Source organism: Corvus kubaryi, unplaced genomic scaffold (genome assembly GCF_017639235.1).
Source record: "Corvus kubaryi isolate FWS band 111438036 unplaced genomic scaffold, C.kubaryi_AGA036_p1.0 37384, whole genome shotgun sequence".
NCBI lineage: Eukaryota > Metazoa > Chordata > Aves > Passeriformes > Corvidae > Corvus > Corvus kubaryi.
The window spans coordinates 196658-215320 of record NW_024581126.1 but is presented as its reverse complement, the minus strand read 5'-3'; the positions used below and the strand labels follow the sequence as shown (position 1 = coordinate 215320).

General features: G+C 49.6%; 1 protein-coding gene across 2 annotated transcripts in view; it reads left to right on the top strand.

The window, feature by feature from the left end:
- Positions 1-18663, top strand: part of BAHD1 (bromo adjacent homology domain containing 1) — a 35438-nt gene that overhangs the window by 8291 nt on the left and 8484 nt on the right. The window contains exons 2-4 of one of the 2 annotated variants that reach the window (XM_042035524.1): positions 11709-13352; positions 16431-16789; positions 18389-18548. In XM_042035524.1, the coding sequence (XP_041891458.1) occupies positions 11726-13352; positions 16431-16789; positions 18389-18548 (2146 nt within the window). In that variant the 5' untranslated portion in view covers positions 11709-11725. Of the gene's footprint in view, positions 1-11708; positions 13353-16427; positions 16790-18388; positions 18549-18663 lie in introns of both variants that reach the window. The other variant, XM_042035523.1, reaches the window with a different exon arrangement.

Sequence of the window (18663 nt, the reverse complement as noted above, 5' to 3'; positions counted from 1 at the left end):
GTCTTCATAGGCGTATTTAGACCCCCACAAAAATATAAATGGAAACTGTTTAGATAAATTAAGATCAGTGTCCTGGTCATGTTAAAAGAGCCAGGTTGGACAAGGCTTGGAGCAGCCTGGGTTAGTGGAAGGTGTCCCTGCCCATGGGGGTTTGTTAATGGAATGATTGTTAAGGTCCCTGCAAACCCAAACCATTCCAGGATAAAACACCTTAATGCTGCATGCTGGTGTACTTGTGTTTGGAGGGCAGTAACAGTGACAGGCCTTGCCTGGGGAGCAGGAAAGCCGCTGAATATTTAGATATTTGTTCCTGATCCCTCAGATCAGCTGCAGGTACTGAGGCTCCCCAAGGGCTCATCCTTCACCAGAGGTGTGAGAACTTCCAGGCCCATCCCAGCTCGAGCAGAGGCGTGGAAGGAAAGCTGTGAGGTGTCACTGAGCAGGAGGCCCCAAAGGTAGTTTGGGGTCTGTTCCTTTTGCAGACCCCATGTCGACCGCAGCAGAGACCTGACAGAAGTTGTGGCATCTTCGGGGAAAGCATCACTCAGCTCTGCTGGTGCTCCCACATGTGTGGCAAAGTTGTAAGCAGGGTGGGACGCAGCAGAGCTGGAGACTCAAACACAAACTTTGTGCTTGGTTTCTGTTCAGAAGAAATGAGAGTTTCTCCCTCACCCCCCCCCCCCCTCATTTCCAGGAATTCATCTTGAACTGAGAGTTAAAATCCTGCAGAAGCCAGGGCTGTAAGTCTGCCTGGCTTTCTGGAGCAAAGTGTGTTTCTGCCTTTTAATACAGCTGTTAAATAAAATGTTTATCTAAGTTATTGAAATGAGCAAGGAGCTAGCTTTGGAGCTCTAAAATGGAATATTATCTGTCATTTTCGTTTGAAGAATGCTGCTGCCTTAAAATGTTTTACTGTGACAAATAGCTGGAGCTGAAATTCTAGTGTCTGGGGATATCCTGCGTAGATACATCTCTGCTTGTGCACTGTAACTGCAATCTGAGGCAGAAACTCCTCAGCTCTGAGCTCTTTGCAGCTGTTGTCCAGCATCAGATCCTCTTTGGATCAAATCTCCCAAGATTTGGACTGCCAGCAGCAAAACTGGCCAAGGGGAGGTGTGTGCTGGGCACAGGCACTGGGTATCGTCCTTGGGCCGAGCTGTGGGATAGCAGGGGGGTTCTGGCTGCTTGGGGGGGCTTTGCAGCACATTCCTCCTTATCAGCTGTTTACCCTTCCATGCTGGGCACAGCCTGGGAAAGCAGAGCTTGCTGCAGCTTGCTTGGATCTTCCAGCAGCTCCTGGAAACTTCCTACCAGTTCTCCCGACATTCGACCGGTAGCTGCGAGCGTCTCCCGCTGCCACTTTGGCTCTGCTTCAGCTGGCAGCTCGTGCAGCTCAGGAATCCCTCTGGGATCGCCTCTCCAGTTGCATTTCCCGTGGTCTGGCTTCCCATGTTGTCTCCTTGTACCCCACTCCTTGGAGCCATTCACTTCTGAACCATGTGCATCTTTTACCCTTGTGCTCCTGTGCTGGTGACTGGGATGGATGAGGGTGGTTTTCCCTTCCCCATCCCTCTGATCCACGTGTTGAACACCTCAATGTACAATCAGTGTTCTCAAATCCTATTGCTGATAATGAAGGGATTAATTCTGATTATTTTTTTGTTTCTCCACTTGTCAGTGCTAGGAGTTCCTCAAAAGTTTTGCTGTTTTCTTCCCTATTACGTATCTCCTCAAGGTTGGAGGAAGCACGTCAGGGGTTGGTTTTGCAGTACCGGAGCATCCTTTGGCAGAACAGCTTCTGTAGCACTCTTCTCCCCACTACTCAGCACACCTGGATGTTTTGAAGCCACAGCCTGACTTCAAGGGACCTTCCTGAAAAAAAAAAAAGGCACCTGTGGCATTTCCATAAAACTAGGCTGCACTGCTTAAAAGCTTTGTGGGTCCCCAGAGGAAGTTGTAGTTAGACTCTTTTGCCAGAGAGCTGATGGTTTATCCTCTGGAGTTCCCACTGGCTCCATGGTGATCTGCACTGGTGGGAGAACAGAAATGTTCAACATCCCCTCAGAATTCAACCTGGAACTCTTGGGACCAAGGGTGTAACTTAGTCATTGTTCCTGACCATTCCTGATGCTCTTTAGTCTGTTTTTCCTCCTGGCTGTGCAAGGGGCAGTGAAATCCAAGTAATATTTTGGTGTGATGGAGTTTATATGGCCCGCCTTATTGAAAAAGTCTCGTCCTAGCCCTGGCTTGGAGAGCTGGGTGTGTTTAATTGCTGTCTTTCCGAACGGCCAAGCGGCGTCACGCACGTGTGGGTCGATAAATGCACCTTAAATGAGTGCATATAAACCAGGTCACTCCCAGCATGGGCTGCAAACCCTGTCCAGTCTATTTAAAAGTGGTATTTGTTGCCTTGACTGATCAAACCTGGGACACAAGCAAAGGTGTGTGTTTAAATACACCTTTAATGATGTGGGTAAGGGATGAAAGAGCTGGGGCAGCTCTTAATGGGAGTTAAATGGGCTCTCACGGAAGCAGTGTTCCACTGAGCTGGGCTTCTCCTTGTCTAAAGTGGCTGAATTGCCTGTGTTTGCCTTGTGGTTCCTGGGATTTTAACGTGTTACAGCATCCAGCTCCTGCTTGAGTTTTCTCTCACCAGATTTCTGATCTGTGCCAGCTGCTGGTTCCTAGAAAGGCTCCTCTGGCTGTTCTCGGGACCTTTGTCAACCCAGAGTCCCTCTGCTTCCTGGGCTTAAATGATACAATTTGATATAAATTTAAATGATTCCTCTGCTAACACCCTAGGAATTAAGGAACTTGTTCTCCTTGGAGGTGTCAGGTGTTGCAGCACCATTCAGCAGCGCTGCATTTCCTCAGACTGACCTAATACATGAAACCAGTTGAGTTGTGAAATTTTAAGTGGAATTTCTTCCCTTACCTTGTGGGTTACTGATTTGTAAATACTGTCTCAGGCACTAATGGGAAGGAGGAAAGGTTTAAAGCAGGTTTAGGTAGGCTTGGCAGTTCTGCCTTGGCTAAAACCGTCTCACCAGAAGATGTGTGAATATACACCTGTATTTGTGATGATGATTGGTCCTGTATTTTGTGAAGGAAAAAAAAGTTGTGTATTTTAAAGCCACATCTGGACTTTATTCCAGAACTTCACAAACCATTCTGGGATTCATGGGATGCCAGAATGGTTTGGGTGGGAAGAGACCTTAAAGCTCATCCATTTCCACCCCCTGCCCTGGGCAGGGACACCTTCCACCAACCTGTGCCAGGGCCTCACCACCCTCACGGGGAAGAATTAGATTCTCTGATTCTAGTTCAAATCCAGCAAAGTTGGCTCCAGATTTAAGCTCTTCTCAGCATTCAGTGCAGCACTGTGGTTTACAAGACTTCAGAGAAGGAGAGGGTTTGGTTCCAAGGATTGCAGTGGGAATGCGAAAGTTCTATAAAGTCTTTCTTTGACTTGTGTTTTGGGTTGGGACTGAAATTCTCAAATGGAAAAGTGCTCAGCATAACTCATCCTCTGTCACCTTTATCCTCAGCTGGGAACGTGTGGGGTTAACGCTGGTGTTTCAAGTGATGATCAGAAAGTGAGAATAAAGAAGTAGAAAGTCTGTTTTCTTTTGAAATGTCTGTTAAACTTTGAATAGAAAGAGGAATCAAAACCTTTGATGGAGGAAATCCCTGAGAGCTGTTCTGCTGTATGGACAACTCTCAGCCCAGCTGAGGGTGAAGTGGCGTGCTACTACTTTTTAAACCATGTAGAAACTAAAAAGGTATTTCCAAATGCAAGATGATACGGTCTGAAGTACTTATTCTAGAACTGAAAATAATTCAAGTAGCAGTTTTAGTCTGAAGAGGTAGTTCTGGTCAGTGTATTTCAGCTGGAGATGAGTCAGAACACAATCCTCGAAAATACTACATGAACTTGTTCTTTAACAGAGCTTTGTTTTGCCTGCTTGGGTTTAAGGCTTCTGTAAATTTAAGTCGAGGTTATAAACATGCATGTCTGTTAAATTTTCAAATTCAGGCTGTCTTCTGCACTCCTCTCAGAGATGATAACTCCTAGAGTCCATACCTGGAGCCACAGTGCCAAGGATTTGGACACTGAGGTGGGGCACAAGCAGTTTTGAGGGCCACTGAAGTGAGGAAAATAAGATGAAGACTAGTTAAAGGAAAAAAAATGTTTAAATAAAACGTTTAGTTAAATGTCACGTTGAAGGAATACCTTGCCCTTCCCTGAATTTCTGCATTGCTTTTTTCTCCCCTAAAGCCAATTTTGAGCTTGTTGAGTAGGAATGTGTTGTCTTTGGATCCTGAGGGTGCCATGCTGACAGTTCCCAGTCAGGAGAGAGTGAATGGAGATCTTTGTGGGAGAGATGTACCGGAGGGAGGAGAAGGGAAATCCGGATCCAGAGATAGGATGGCAGTGACAGCTCCGTGACATGGAGAGGAGCTGGCAGGGATGCACCTGCCCTTGAAATTCCCACAGGCAGCACAGTTTGCAGCCACACGTGTAGAACACAGAATCACGGCGCAGCTTGAATTGTTTAAGCTCAGCAGCTTGAAGGAAGCTCCTAAAGCAGTCGTGGAAGGGTGTGATTATAATATATAGAAGAGCTTTAATATTTACTGTAGAAAAACCTTACACCTTGTTCTTCAAAATAAAGCCTTGGGAATAATTTGTTATTCCATTTTGTCCGTGGAACAGGAAGGGTGCCAGAGCTATCTGAGCAAAGTGACATATGATTGATATTTTACCAGACTCAGCCTTCTGCCACGAAGGAATCGAGTTTGCATTTTGCATATATGAAAAATCAGATGAGCAGGGCTTGTGTGGGTTATTTTTTTTTTAAACCTTGATTGGCAAAGCTTGTGCTCCTTCTATAAACATGACTGTGAAAGCTGTCCCAGAATATTTTTGACTTGGTTTTTCAAACTACTTATAGGCATGTTTTAGGGTGTTGTTGGCGTAGCTGTCACATGGGAGCTTTGTACAGAACCTATTTAAAGTTGTAACAGGCAATTCTGTGTAAATGGGTGATATTTAATAGATCTGGTATTTTATAGAGTCACAGAGTCCCAGAATGATTTGGTTTGGAAGAGACCTTAAGGATCATCTCATTCCACACCCTGCTACAGGCAGAGACACCTTCCACTAGCCCAGGTTGCTCCAAGCTCTGTCCAGCCTGGCTTTGGACACTGCCAGGGATGGGGCAGCCACAGCTTCTCTGGGCAACCTGTGCTGGGGCCTCACCACCCCGACGGAAGAATTTCCTCCCGATATCCCATCTAACCCTGCCCTCTGTCAGGGTGGAGCCATTCCGCCTTATCTTGACACTACCTGCTCTTTTAAAAAGTCCCTTTCCTTCTTGCTGCTGCTGTTCCCTGGGATATTTCAGGATTGCAATATCTGTGTAAGCTTCAGCCTTCCCATTTTTTCCAGGTGGTCTAGTGTGCACCTCCCATCCTTTCCTGTGTTTCTCTTGCCTAGTCTCTGGAGTCTGAATGCCATCACCAAAAGGAAACCTTAGAAACTAGTTCACTGGGGAGTGATGGCAGCAAAAGCCAAGTGTCAAAGCATCTCTTTCCATCAAATTGTCAGCCTGGAGACAAGCTCAGCCTCATTTCCAGCCCCACATCCTTGTACTCACCTGCAAATGCCAGGGAATTCCTTTGCCCTACCTGGGCTTTCCTTGCAGCAGCATGCTTGAGGCTGCTTATCCATGGTTCTCCATGGGTTGCTGCTGCTGCTGCTACAGCTGGGAGGGTCCTATGGGAAGCACAAGTGGTGGATGCTGTTTGGGAATTGCCATATGCTCCATCACACTCTAGAAACCATTAATTCCAAGTTGCCTTCTCATCCTGGTGCATCCCTCCCTAAACTGTTGAAAGGCAAAGAAAGTAGTTCCCTCTGAGATAAGGAAGGTATTCGTGTTATCCATCTCTGAGCAAACTAAGGGGACAGAAACAAATCCTGGTCTCTGCTTCCAGTTTTTCCTGGCTTTGGAGTGGGTTTGGAGTTTTGGGGAGTCAAGGGTGGCTTTGCCTGTGGTTAAGCACAGGGTTTGCATCTCTTCTGCAGGGAGTGAGTGTGAAACTGTGGTTGTGCCATTGCCTCTCAAGCTCTGACCCCACTTGTGCCTATTTCAGTGGGGTTTGGAAGGCTGTGAAGAGCAGCAAAGGCACCAGAGCTTCCTACAGACACACAGAACAATGCTGCTTTATGTTGGGGTCACAAGCAAAAGGCTTGTGACAACTCTTGGGGTGGAAATCTGCAGTTCTTCAAGGCCGTAGGAAGTGGTTTTGCCAGTGTTGATCACGGGTGTGCAGTGAAGGCTTTGCTTTCAGAAACTTGGGGTTTGTTTTAATGCAAATATGTACCAGACCCCAAAGCTTTGGGGCTCCAAACTTGATCGGGGTTTGGTGCCTGATGTTGGAGTCGCTGAGGTCACTTATCAGTCCCCACATTTGTTTTTCACTTCATCATTTCCTGCCTATTCTGCTCGGTAGCAGCCTGTCACTGGCAACGTGACACAGTGTTACAGCTTCTTACCATCGGTAAAGGGGGAAGGAAAGCCGGTGCTTAACGCGAAGGAATGTGCTTTTCCAGGTGTCACGTTAATTATCCAAACAACCTGCCTCGTTGTTGATTTTGAGGAAATACCCTCTGACTCTCCTCCATGCTTGCACATTGTTCACTTCCACTGGTGTTTTCCCTCTTGTCCCCTTTTTTCCTCCCCTCTTTTTCCCCCCCATTTCCTCCTCCTTTCTTCCATTCCCCCCACTTTTTCCCTTTTTCCCCTACTTTTTCACTGTCCTTTCCCCTCCTTTTCTTTTTCCCCTCCTTTTCTTTATCCTCCCTTGTCTTCCCCCCCACCATTTCTTTTCCCCTTCTTTCCCCCTCCCCGTTCTTTTTCCCCTATTTTTTCCCCTTTCCTCTTCCCTGAGAATGCTGCTTGCTGAGGCTGCAGAGAGGGTGAGAACAGCCAGAGAAATGTAATTTTGGCTTCCCCAGACAGAGCACTGCCACTAGGCAAGATCTGAAACCAGATAAGGAAGACTGAGCCAGACCTTCCCAAGGAATCAGCCGGGGAGCTCCTCGGGGGTGTTCCCAGCTCTGGCTCCGGGTAGTGCAGGTCGGGCCTGCGCCCGGCCGGATTCGCTCCCTGTGCCGCTGCTTTCGGACGCATTCGGCACTCGGGGTGTGAAGCCCCGGGCTCTCATTGCAGTTGTCTGTGATTTATCACGGCCACACACGGGCTGCAAAACTCCCAGCCGGGTGGCTGGAGCACACACAGGCTTTCGCAACGGGGGGGGGGGGGGAGATAATTATGGGTGTTGGAGCAGGGAGTGGAGCAGAGCCCAGTCCAGGACAGCTCCCAGAGATCCCCCTGGCTGTGCCAGAGTTGCCCCACATCCCTTTTTACAAGCCTGTTGGAAGCTGTGTGTCCACATGGCTTTCAGAAGCTGCTGGCAGTGAATCACAGAATGCTGGAATGGTTTGACTTGGAAGGGATGTTAAAGATCCATCCCCCTGCCATGGGCAGGGACACCTTCCACTATTCCAGGTTGCTCCAATCCCCATGCAGCCTGGTCTTGGACACTTGCAGGGATGGGGCAGCCACAGCTTCTCTGGGCAACCTGTGCCAGTGCCTGAGCACCCTCACAGGGAAGAATTTCTTCCCAAAATCCCATCTAACCCTGCTCTGGTGCAATGGTCAGAGCTGTGCTGATGAGTGAGAGAAACCAGCCCTTTCTGCAGCCTGATGAGGTCTGTATAAACAGTTCTCTCCAGAGCATGTGGATGATGGAGCTTTCAATGGGTCTCTGGAGAAAAATCAGGACTGGACCCTGGGAAGACAAATGCAGCCTCCTACAGCTACAGATTTTCTGAATGTTTGAGAGGGAGGCGATTTTTCCACTCATGGGACGTGCATGGCATTCAAGGAACTCAGCCTGGGATACCTGATGCTGCTGCAATTTATCTGGATTTCCCAGAGCTCCTGCAAGCCTTCTTCCATGCAACACGTTCCTTAGAGCACCGGGAATTACTTGTCTGCAAAAGCAACAGGGAGAAAGGAGCCAATCCTCCACATACTCACAGTTGTAGGGCTGTTGTCACAGCATAAGCTGTTGCAATGGAAATGGATAGACAGGATTCAAGTAGATGGGGCTGAGAGTCATCGGAGTGGTGCCGTGCATGGAGAGGAGGATTGGTGTTGTCGTAACTCTTTGTGTGTTATTGAAATGCCAAATGGATCAGGAGCTTTAAAAGCTTTAATTTCTGTGCTTTTGGCATTGTCTCTTGGAACGTGTGCATCTCCGTAGTGAAGCTCTGGAGAGGAAATGGGGCTTGAAGGGGTAGTCCCAGACTAGTTTCTTCTAATTTCACTTGCAATCAAGTGCTGGAGAGGGAGAGACAGATGCTGCAGCTGCGTGATTACAGAACATGCAGCTGTTATCACACTTGCTTCTTTTCCTGCTAATGAGGCATCAACTCTCTCCTGAGTTTGCTGTTTGGGTAATGGTTTTATTCTGGCACGAAACTAGAAGTGGTTTTAATTTTTCTTTATTCTGATCTGGTTTGGGTTCAGCAGCTGGCGAGACGGTTTTTCAGAGCTAGTCTGGTTTGAGGAAGGAGTTGCCGCAGGGGTGTTGCCTGGAGAAGCTGTGGGTGCCTCATTCCTGGAAGTGTGCAGGGCCAGGTTGGACGGGGCTTGGAGCAACTTGGGCTAGCGGACGGTGTCCCTGCCCATGGCAGGGGGTGGAATGGGATCAGCTTTAAGGTCCCTTCCAACCCAAGCCATTCTGTGATTGTATGATAAGGAGGCAGCAATTCCAACTAGCTTTAAAATGCTTGGTGGGCTCTGGATGCAGCTGGATAGACTGAGCTGCTTGGAACTTTTATTTCCAAGACCTCAATGTCTTCTCGCCATTAATCCAGTTCCTCAGCCACAGGCAGTAAACGGGTGGTTCTGGTTTAAGTATCTTCACTTTCAGTTCTTCACATTTTCTCGCACTTTCTTGGAGACTTCTGGGCACAGGTGGCTTTTCTCTGCTTTGTGAAGCAATACAAAGGTGGAAAGAGGATGAAGAGCTCTGCCACTCTCCCCTCCCAGCTGGCAAGAGCACAATACTCTCTGGAAGGAAGCTCAGCAGGACTCTGATTTTGAGGAATGATGCATTTGCCTGTCAGAGGGCTGAGTTTTAGCATTGTTCAAAAGCTCTATCTCTCTGTTGTGCTGGGGGACAAGGAAGGATTGCCGGATCCCAGGTGAGCTGGGAGCAGGAGCATCCCCCTCACAAAACAATCCATGCAGTGCAGGTGATTGCGGAGGTGTGGAAAAACCTCTGAGTAGTTCAGCATACTAAGGATGGGTTTTGTTCCATAGGTGCTGGCAGTGAATCATAGAATCCTGGAATGATTTGGGTTGGAAGGGATTTTAAAGCTCAAACAGTCCCACCCCCTGCCATGGGCAGAAACACCTTCCACTATCCCAGGTTACTCCAAACCCCACCCAACCTGGCCTTGGACACTGCCAGAGATGGGACAGCCACAGCTTCTCTGGACAACCTGTACCAGGGCCTCAGCACCCTGGGAAGAATTTATGTCTAATATCCCATCTATCCCTGCCCTCTGTCAGGGTGGAGCCATTCCCCCTTGTTCAAAACCCCTCTCCAACTTTCCTGTAGGCCCCTTCAGCCACTGGAAGGGGCAATTAAGTCACCTCAAAGTTTCTCCAGGCTGAACAATCCAAATTCTCTTACAACCCCTTCCCTCAGTCTCTTCCAGCCTTTTCCTAACTTTAGAGCAGCTATGGCATGAACAGTCACACCTATAGCACCCAGTTTTTAGCAGATAGTCCAACTCATTGGAGCACGAACCCTCCAGGATGTGTGGTGCCAGGCCCGGTCAGGCTCCTGCCTGTGGAAACCTGACGAGAAGAAGATGCCTGGTGCTGGGGTTAAGGCAAACCGTGGCTGTTTATTTTGGGATTTTCACTTCTGCCAGAGGCTCAGTCTCTCAGTAGGGACAGTAGAAAATAGGATAAAAGTTGCAAGGAAACCACTGGTCCATATAGCCTGGGAAGAGTTGTCCTCCGCAGGGCATGTTCTGCAGGATACCTCCTCTGCCAAATCCTGCTCTGCCTGATCAATTTTTAAAAATTATAGTCCTCTCCCATACTCCAGAGGTTGCATGTGGTCAGTTTAGCCGCTTGTGCAAGAAGAATTCAATTTTGGAGGAAATTCTGTCTGACTTGATCCTCCTCATTCCCAGAGCCTGATCTTCTGATAAGAAAAATGTGGACATATATAAATGCTTGTTCCCCACTGAGCTCTCCTGTTGGGGCACCAGCCATGGGATATATCCTATTTAATGGGATGTAGGGATTCAGTCACCCCAAAACACATTGCCAAGAGCATGACATCTAAAAAAGCACTGTGCAAACCCCAGCAGGTTTCGATTCCTGAATTTCCCTTAGTTAATGCATATATAAGTAAGGCAATTAAAACACATCAGGCTTATTTCAAATAGATAATCTAATTATCAGCTTGATTAAACCATATCAAATGAACAGTTCTTGTAATTCGGGAGCTTTGTTCTAATCACTGCCAAAGCAGTAGGAGCTTTAATTAAAAGCCTCAAAAGTGGCAGACCAGTGTCAATTGAGGGGAATTCCAGCTCAAATCCTGATTGCAGGGAAGAGCAAACCCCTCCTAGGTGGATGCTGATACAAAGATCTTTTCTACCAATAAATGGAATTTGACTATTTTGTAAATAGCATTAAATGCAAGTAATTGTCCTTTGCTGCTGTTTCTGATGCTCAGAGACAGACTTAATTAAATCTATTTCACTATCACTCATTTACACTGACATTTTTAATGTCTATAGGTTGCTATCACCCAGCCATATCCTGTCTCAGCCTTGGACCTACAGCTTCTTATGCAAAAGTGTGCTCCTTCAGACTGCAGAATTCCTTAATTAAAAATTGGGTGCTGGATAACTCGGGAAGCCCAGGCTTCTTTTGCCTGCCATGAATGTATTTTTAGGGCCTCTCTGCCCATCGTGATTTGGTGTTCAATGCCCACAACTTTTATAAAACACAACTACAGGGAATGACAAGAGCAGTGGGCAGCCAGGTTTCAACCTGCACAGGGATTTGCATGTATTTAATTTATTAATGTTGGCATGTCTCTGCTTAGTAGCCCAAGTTTTCTTTTCACCTGAGTAGGTGGACTTCTTGTTTTTCTTTTGCCTAATTGTCTCAGAAAATGACACTGGAACAGCCTGCTTGTATCAACATGCAGGCAGTCACAGACTGGGGTTTATTTCTGCTCTGTGCCCTGAACCAGCCTTCAGATTTTGGAGATTTGATGGGAATTTGTGAGGTGTTAACAGCATCAGTGTAAGAGGGAGCTGAGTGAACAGCTCTCTGTCTGGACCTAACTTTTCCCAGCTGCTGTGGCATTTGCCATCACCACCTTGCTTTTAATTACTGTTGTGTTCCATGGCTTAATATTCAACCACATCTAATTCCATCCTGTCTCTTAATTGGCTTATCTGGCCATCACCCAAATAGACTCTGCTGTATAGAAACAAGCTTCCCCAAATATTTCCTAATTGGCGCTTGGTGCTTTGTGAGGAGATGGGACCCTCACAGCGATATTAATAGATGTTTTTTCCCGTTCGTTCCCAGGATTGGACATTGATCCTATGACGCATGCCCGGAAAAAACAACTTTTTCTTCTGAAACACCCAGCTGGTTCTGCTGGCCAGGCCTCGTCGTCAACAGGCAGCAGGAGGATGGACAGGGCCAACGCAGAGCAGCGGGACGGAGATGCCTCGGAGGCTCCGAACTGTCCCAGTGGGTTTGTAGGGAACAACAAAAGCAAGAGTTTGCGTGAAGTGCGAAAGACGTACCCGCTGCGGAGGCGGCTGCTCCCCTCAGTGAGCAAAAAGACCTGCAAGGTGCTCCTCACCAGGCTGGAGGATGTGGCCGGCTCTCTGTCCAAACAGACCCCGAGCTGTAAAAAAAAGCATCTTCCCAGCTGGGTGGAGGGTTTGGGATCTGCTTTGTTCTCGGAAAAGGTTCAGCCTGTGGGAGCAGGCAAGAGTGAGTCATCCGGGGAGAAGTGCACGGTAACTTATCCTGGGTCGGAGCAGGACCTTGATCCTGCTCCCTCGGAGCCCAGGAAGCGCCGGCTGGCCTCGCTGAACGCAGAGGCGGTGAACAACCTGCTGTTTGAACGGGACGATGGCTTGTTATCCGGCAGGCGCTTCCGCAGGGACTCCGGGAAGGCTGCTGGGGACTGTACCCTCAAGGGCTTGCAGTGCAAAGCCAGTGACAACTGGTCTGCCCTGGAAAAACCGGCTGTGAAAACAGGGAAAGGAAAGAACCGGCATGAGCCCAGTCAGAAATGCAATAGCTGTGAGCATTCTCTGGATGAGGTCTTTGATGATGGGGCAAAGAGAGAGGATGGTGCCATCTCCTACCATCCCACCCCAAAGAGACTGGCCAGCCTGAACGCTGTGGCCTTCCTGAAGCTGACCCACGAGAAAGACCAACCCCTGAAGCAGAGGAGTAAATCGGATGGAGAGGGCAAGTCCGAGAACCACTGTTTGAAATCTACCCTCAAATGGGCCAAAGCCAGTCGGAAGAACTGTGTCAAATCCAAGAAAGAAGTGGCTAGCTTAAAAATGGATGGGCAGCATGGCTGGCAAGGCCAGACCCTGGGCACCTTTGGGAAGGGGGAGCAACGGGACTCTTCCAGGCTCTACGGGACGACAGAGCCTGTCCCCTACGAGTCGCTGTCTGGCTCCTACGCCAGCACAGAGGGCTTCTACCACAGACTGCCTTTGCTCATGGGAGGACAAGCTTCCATGAAGCCAGAGTATGGAAGACCCGGAGAGAAATCCCCAACCCCCAAACAGGAATTTCATCAGCCTTCCTTTCCCGTGCAGCAGTTCCCTCCTTTGCCTGTGCCCGGGAATCACACGGATTGTGGCTGTCTCTATGAATCTTCTGATCTGACTCCGTTGAACGGGTTTTATGTTTATTATGGCCAAAGTGGATACAGTGGCTACTCCCCCTGCTCCATTTATCCCAAGGACGAGCTGTCGCAGGCTGCGACCTGCGAGGGTCTCCTGGTATCTCCCGGTTCCTTGCCATCAGGTGCTCATTTCCAGCCCCTGCACTGGTGCAGCTCTCCGTACTGCTGCGGAGAGGGAGCGGCCGTGAGCAGCTACAGCGTCTGCGGCGTGGTGCACGTGCCGGAGGGCAGGATCGGCAGCGTGCACACGGGACGGAACAGCTACCCCTACAAAATGCCTTTTGCAGCAGGTAAGGTGCAAAGTGCACGCAAATCCTGGCCGGCGTTCCTGGGAGAAGAGGGTGACTCGGCGCGGTGCCTGCTTGCCGGGAGGCAGGTTCCCTTTGCGAGCAGTTCTCAGCTCCACAGCCAAGCTGCGGCTCGGAAGGAATCTGCCTCCCACCTCCCCTTCCCCCATTTTTAGCCCGGAGGGTTTTTCCCACTGAAAGGTCTTGTTGGTGTGGAAGGCAGAGAATCGGTGAAAGGATTTGGGCAGTGAGAAGGTGACTCACGGCTTGTCATGCTGGAGCTAAGGCTGAGCTTTGATCTGTGTAAAATGAGCAGGGTTCAGTTCCTGCACGCCATCCCGCTGTGCCGCTCCGAGCGGAGGGTGGGTAGCACACCAGGATGAGTTACTTCTCCCATCCCAAAACCTCACTCTGGGGGCTGAGGCATCCTCGGAGAGCCTGTGGAGAAGCAGGCATTGCCTCTGCTGTTAGGCTCTCGTGGTGCCAGCTGGGGAGTGCAGGCTTTTTGGATTCCGTGGATCAGAGCTGGCAGGGCTGCATAGGGAGTTTCACCGTGGTGGTCTAAGTGCCAGGCACACTGTTAGTTTGGGAATTCTTGGTCCCATCTTTGCGCTCCATGTGTGACAATGAAGCACTGGAATGAGGAGGGGTGAGGGGGTGTGGAAACGTCATTACCTGCCTGGCTCTCGTCTGTCCCCGCCTGCTTTTCCGACTTCCTGCTTTGTCTTGGAGCTTTGCCTCTGCCATTGAAAAATACCTTTTTAAATATTTAAAAGTGGAGCTTTGTGTGGGGGTTATCAGACACCAGCACTGTGTGTAAAGCCATCGGGCTGGACAGTGCGGCAAACAGTCGGTCTGTAGAGGAGGCTGCTCTCCAGCTGCTGGGAGTGCCAACGTGGGATCTTTCCGCTAACCACGTGTTCCAGCCAAGAGCTGGCATGACTTACCCACTGAAAACAGATTTTCAGGTAGGTGGATGGAGTTTTGGTTCAAGCGAGGCTTTGTCATCTTCCGTTGTAGGAAGCTGCTGAAACTCAGGAGCGTTTGGTTGAAGTGTAATTTCTGTTCTCCCGAAATATCCCTGCTGTCATGGTGCTGCTTCCTACGGCAGCAGCCAGACAGGGCTTGCTAGTGGCTTCAGAGCTCTTGAAAGTGGAATGCTCACAAGACACCCAGCTCAGCAGTGTGTTCTTGCCTGACAGTTTCTGTGTAGTGCCCCAAGGTCATACCAGTCGGCTTTGTTCCTCAGCTTTTGCACGCTGGTGCCTCTGATTTGTGCAGCCAGAAGGATGCAGGCAGTGCAGATGGAGTATTTTCCAGAGCTCAGCCCTCCCTGTGCATTCAGTGGTTCCTCCTGGTGCTGGCAAGGACAGCAGCAGTTCCAGGAGTGGGTATTTGCTGGTGTGTCACCCCACTACTGAGATCTCCCTTGCTGTGATTTCCTTCCTGGGAGCAACTTGGATTTAAAAACTTATAACACAGGAATCATTGAGATTTTGGTTTGTGGATTGAAGCATATAAGGAGGTGTCAGAGAATATTAGCAGGGCCTTAGGCTTAGGGATTGATTTTTTTAGAATTATGCACCTCTGAAATATTTTCCTTCCCTAGGGTGGGGCATTTGAGTGAACTAAAGGAGCGCTTTGGCTGCAAGCAGCAGGCTCCTATCAGAGAGGGATCCAGCTTGACATGCCAAATGCTGTGTGTTACATCTGTCTGATTTGGTGTCTTCCAAGTGTTCATAGGGGAGTATCAGTGTCTGTGTGGTACAAATCCAGGGACTGGGCTGTGATCTTGGGCGATGGTTGTGGGCAGTGTGGAAGCAGAGTGGTTGGGAAGGAGCTGGGACAGGTTGTGAGAGCTGCTTTAGTGCCAGTGCCATCGGAGAGGCTGGAAATGTGTGTGACCAAGTGTGTGCCAGCAAGAGCAGCTCTGCACCAGGGCCCTGACGTTCCGTAGAGATTTTTGTGAAGCTTTATCCTGCTGTAGCTCAAGCTTAAAAGCTGCTTTTGTAAGCAAAATATTTGAGAGGTGATTCCTTGCTCCATGTGTCCTGTGCCTGCGAGTGCCTGCATCCTGACGTCCAGGCACTCCAGGGGTTCCTGTGGCATTTGCTACTCAGGGTTGATTTTGATTTGAATGATTGATGATGATGATGGTCTATGGCATCCCTTGCACTCACAGCTCCACAGTGGCTTGGTTGCAGCCCCTTAGGGAGGGTAAGGTGAGAGGCAGGAGTGAATAACTTCCCATCTCTGCAAGGGGTCCCAGCAGTTTTTTGGCTGGAGCTGAGTGACTTCGGATGGAATTTTCCCTTCAGATTTGTAAGCTCTGGTCTGAGACATCTCCTGGAGCCTGGTCACCCCAAAAAGCACACTCTCAGGTTTGGGGAACAGGGATGCATCATGTATTGGTCCAGGAGCTCTTTTCCTGCTGATAGGGGGTAATTGCAACTGGTTCTTCCCTTGACCTGGGTTGAGGCTTGTTTGTGACTCCTGAGCAGAGCGAGGTATTTCTCTCTGAGGCAGCGTCAGCCAAATTCCAACGTGCTGAGGTTCCTGTGTCTGCTGCAGAGACACAGTTTTGCTGAGGGTGCAGCATCTTGTGGTTGTGTTCCACCTTGTTTCATCTTTCTCGACATAATTTGGAGAATCTTCTCAATTTTCCCTGATTAGTAGAATTTGGCTTTTTGAAAGAAGCTGGCTGGTTTTGGCAGTGTGATTTAATCCTTCCCATTGTTTCGATAAGCTTTTTATTTTTTATACATATTGACAGGCTGAAACTGCTTTGGATACTGGCCAGCCTTGTGTGTATTCCTGGCTGGCATTACTTGGGATTCAGATGGGTTTGTTGTGGTGCAGTGTCATCGGCAGAGCACTGGAACACGCAGGCTCGGAAATGGCTTTGCTTTTACAATCCAGTGACAGTGCAAAATGAAGTTACAACCTGGAGAGTCTTTACTGCTATAATACAATAAAGGGGATTTCGGGGAAAAGTGGCCATGGTGTGGGACAGTCCAAGCTGTGTAGTTGCTTTATGTTCCAGATGAGATCCATGACTCATTTCTTCCCTTCCCTTAGAAGGCTGCAAGTCTCTGGACCAGCTGAACCTCACAATCCCGGTGGCAGGACACCCCGCGTCGCCTGTCCACCCGCTCTCAGGATGTCCTGTGCCCAGCGTGCCGCCAGCTGCAGAGCCTGTTCCTCACCTGCAGACCCCCAACTCTGACCCTCAGACCATGGCCCGAGAATGTCCTCAGAGCTCCAAGCCTCCCAGCGGCTCCAAGTCTGGGCTGCGGAATACTCCAGGCTGCCTGCACGCCTCCAACAGCAAAGCAACTGGGGGCCATTCCCACCCCAAGCAGCAGCGGATCAGCCGGCGCAGAGCCACCAATGGCTGGATCCCCGTGGGCACGGCCTGCGAGAAGGCTGTCTACGTCGTGGTAGGTGTCTGAGTGCTGGGGCTGGGCAGGGACAGCTGCCCGTGCACCTCCAGGCATGAAGGCTTGGGAGTTCTGGGGCTCGCTTCCAGCTGGAGCTGGTCACTAGGTGCTGTCTAGAACCTCTCGGTGAAATTCTGATGGGAGCAGAGGCACTGCTGGCTCTGTTCCCTGTGTGCCCTGGTGTTACCTTGCACGGCGTGGTTTGGGAGGGGAGGAGAACCTGCTACTCTTGTGCTGACCTCAGCTGAAAGGTGACAGATCCTCCCGGCTCTGGCATGTACAAGGGTGGCACCTGAGGCACATGGGAGTTCATCCTTCAGGGATCATCCTCCAGCTGCTTTCTCCTGGGTAGGGCAAACCTGTCTGAGAAGGTGAGGGTTGTTGTAGCCTCAATTATAAGGGGCAGGTCTAGAGGCAGCCCTCATAAGGTGGCTGTCATTGATGGTGTCTGTAGCCCCACAGGGATCTCCCAGAGCACAGAGGACTGAGACAGTATGCTGGCTCCCAAATGGAATTTTTCTAGCACCCAAAATCCCCTTTCTTGTAACTTACATGGTGGCATGGCCAGTTTGCTCCTCCAGGGATTTCCTTTCTGTACTTTCCCATTTGTTGTGTTCAGGGGCAGAGACTGGTTCCTGTAAGATGGGAGATTTCCTGCCAGGGAATTCAATTAGCTCCAATCAAGTCCACTTCAATTGTGAGAGAAGGCAATATCCTTCATCTTATTAAAGCATAAGAGCTTGAAATGGGCCACACGTGGTGTCTGGGAGGGTGGGACAAGGCACTGGTGTGCAGTAGATGTCAGGAGGAAGGAGGGCCGTGGTCCAGGCAGGATCTGTGCCACTGCTTGGTGTGGTGGCACAACCTCGGGCTGCTGAGAGCAGCAGCCAGGGCAGGCTTTGGAGCTTTAGCCTTTGGGACTGTGTTCAGGTGCCTAGGGCTGTGCCAGAATGAAGCCTGTCAAGGCCAGGAACTGGCCTTGTGCATCCATCCCTCAGGCTGTCACACCCCAAAGGAGCAGTGAGGCGTTAATCTCCTTACAATGCTGCCAGTCCTGCCTGGGAGATCTGGGGGTTAAACCATCCTGCTCAGGCGTTCTGAAATTAAACTTGGAGCAAAAGCAAACTAAAAACCCCCCGATCATAGTCCCCAGAGCGATCATTTTGTACTGTCAGAGGGTACAAAGGAATCACTGGCAGTCCTGCTAAGGAAGGCTTTGTGCCACAGCCTCCCTGCCACTCCCTGCCCTGCTCATGTCAAATATTTCATGTTTTATTGGTTTTTTTACAGTGTTTGTATCAGAGAAACACATTGCATTCAAAACACACCTAGTTTTCGGTGCCTTTGAATAGAAAGGAAAAGCAGGCCTCCAGGTAGGCAGGTGGAAAGGTGATTTTCCTGAAGATTGTGGTTTTGCATGCAGAATGGAAGGAGCAAGTGTGTTTTAATTTGAAATAAGAGTATTAATTTCAGCAGTTAGGGCTTTTTTGAGATGTGCTGTCCCCGGTGAGCTGCTCCTCACTATGGTCACTGCAGAGGAGAACCGTGAAGTCGCCCTTTGCCTGTTCACCGGGGTTGTTTTGGTTCCTGTGTGTGCAGAACGAGCCAGAGCCGGCTGTGCGCAAGAGCTACCAGGCTGTGGAGAGGGACGGGGAGATCATCCGGGTGCGGGACACCGTGCTCCTCAAATCGGGGCCCCGCAAGAAATCCATGCCCTATGTCGCCAAGATCTCCGCACTCTGGGAGGACCCCAAGACAGGTACTGTGCCAGGAGAGTGTGTGTGTGCTCAACAGAGCAAGCTGGAAGCAGGGAAGGGATGGATCTCGGGAGAGCTGCAGGCTGGTTAGGGTGCCAGGGTGATGGAGAGGAGATT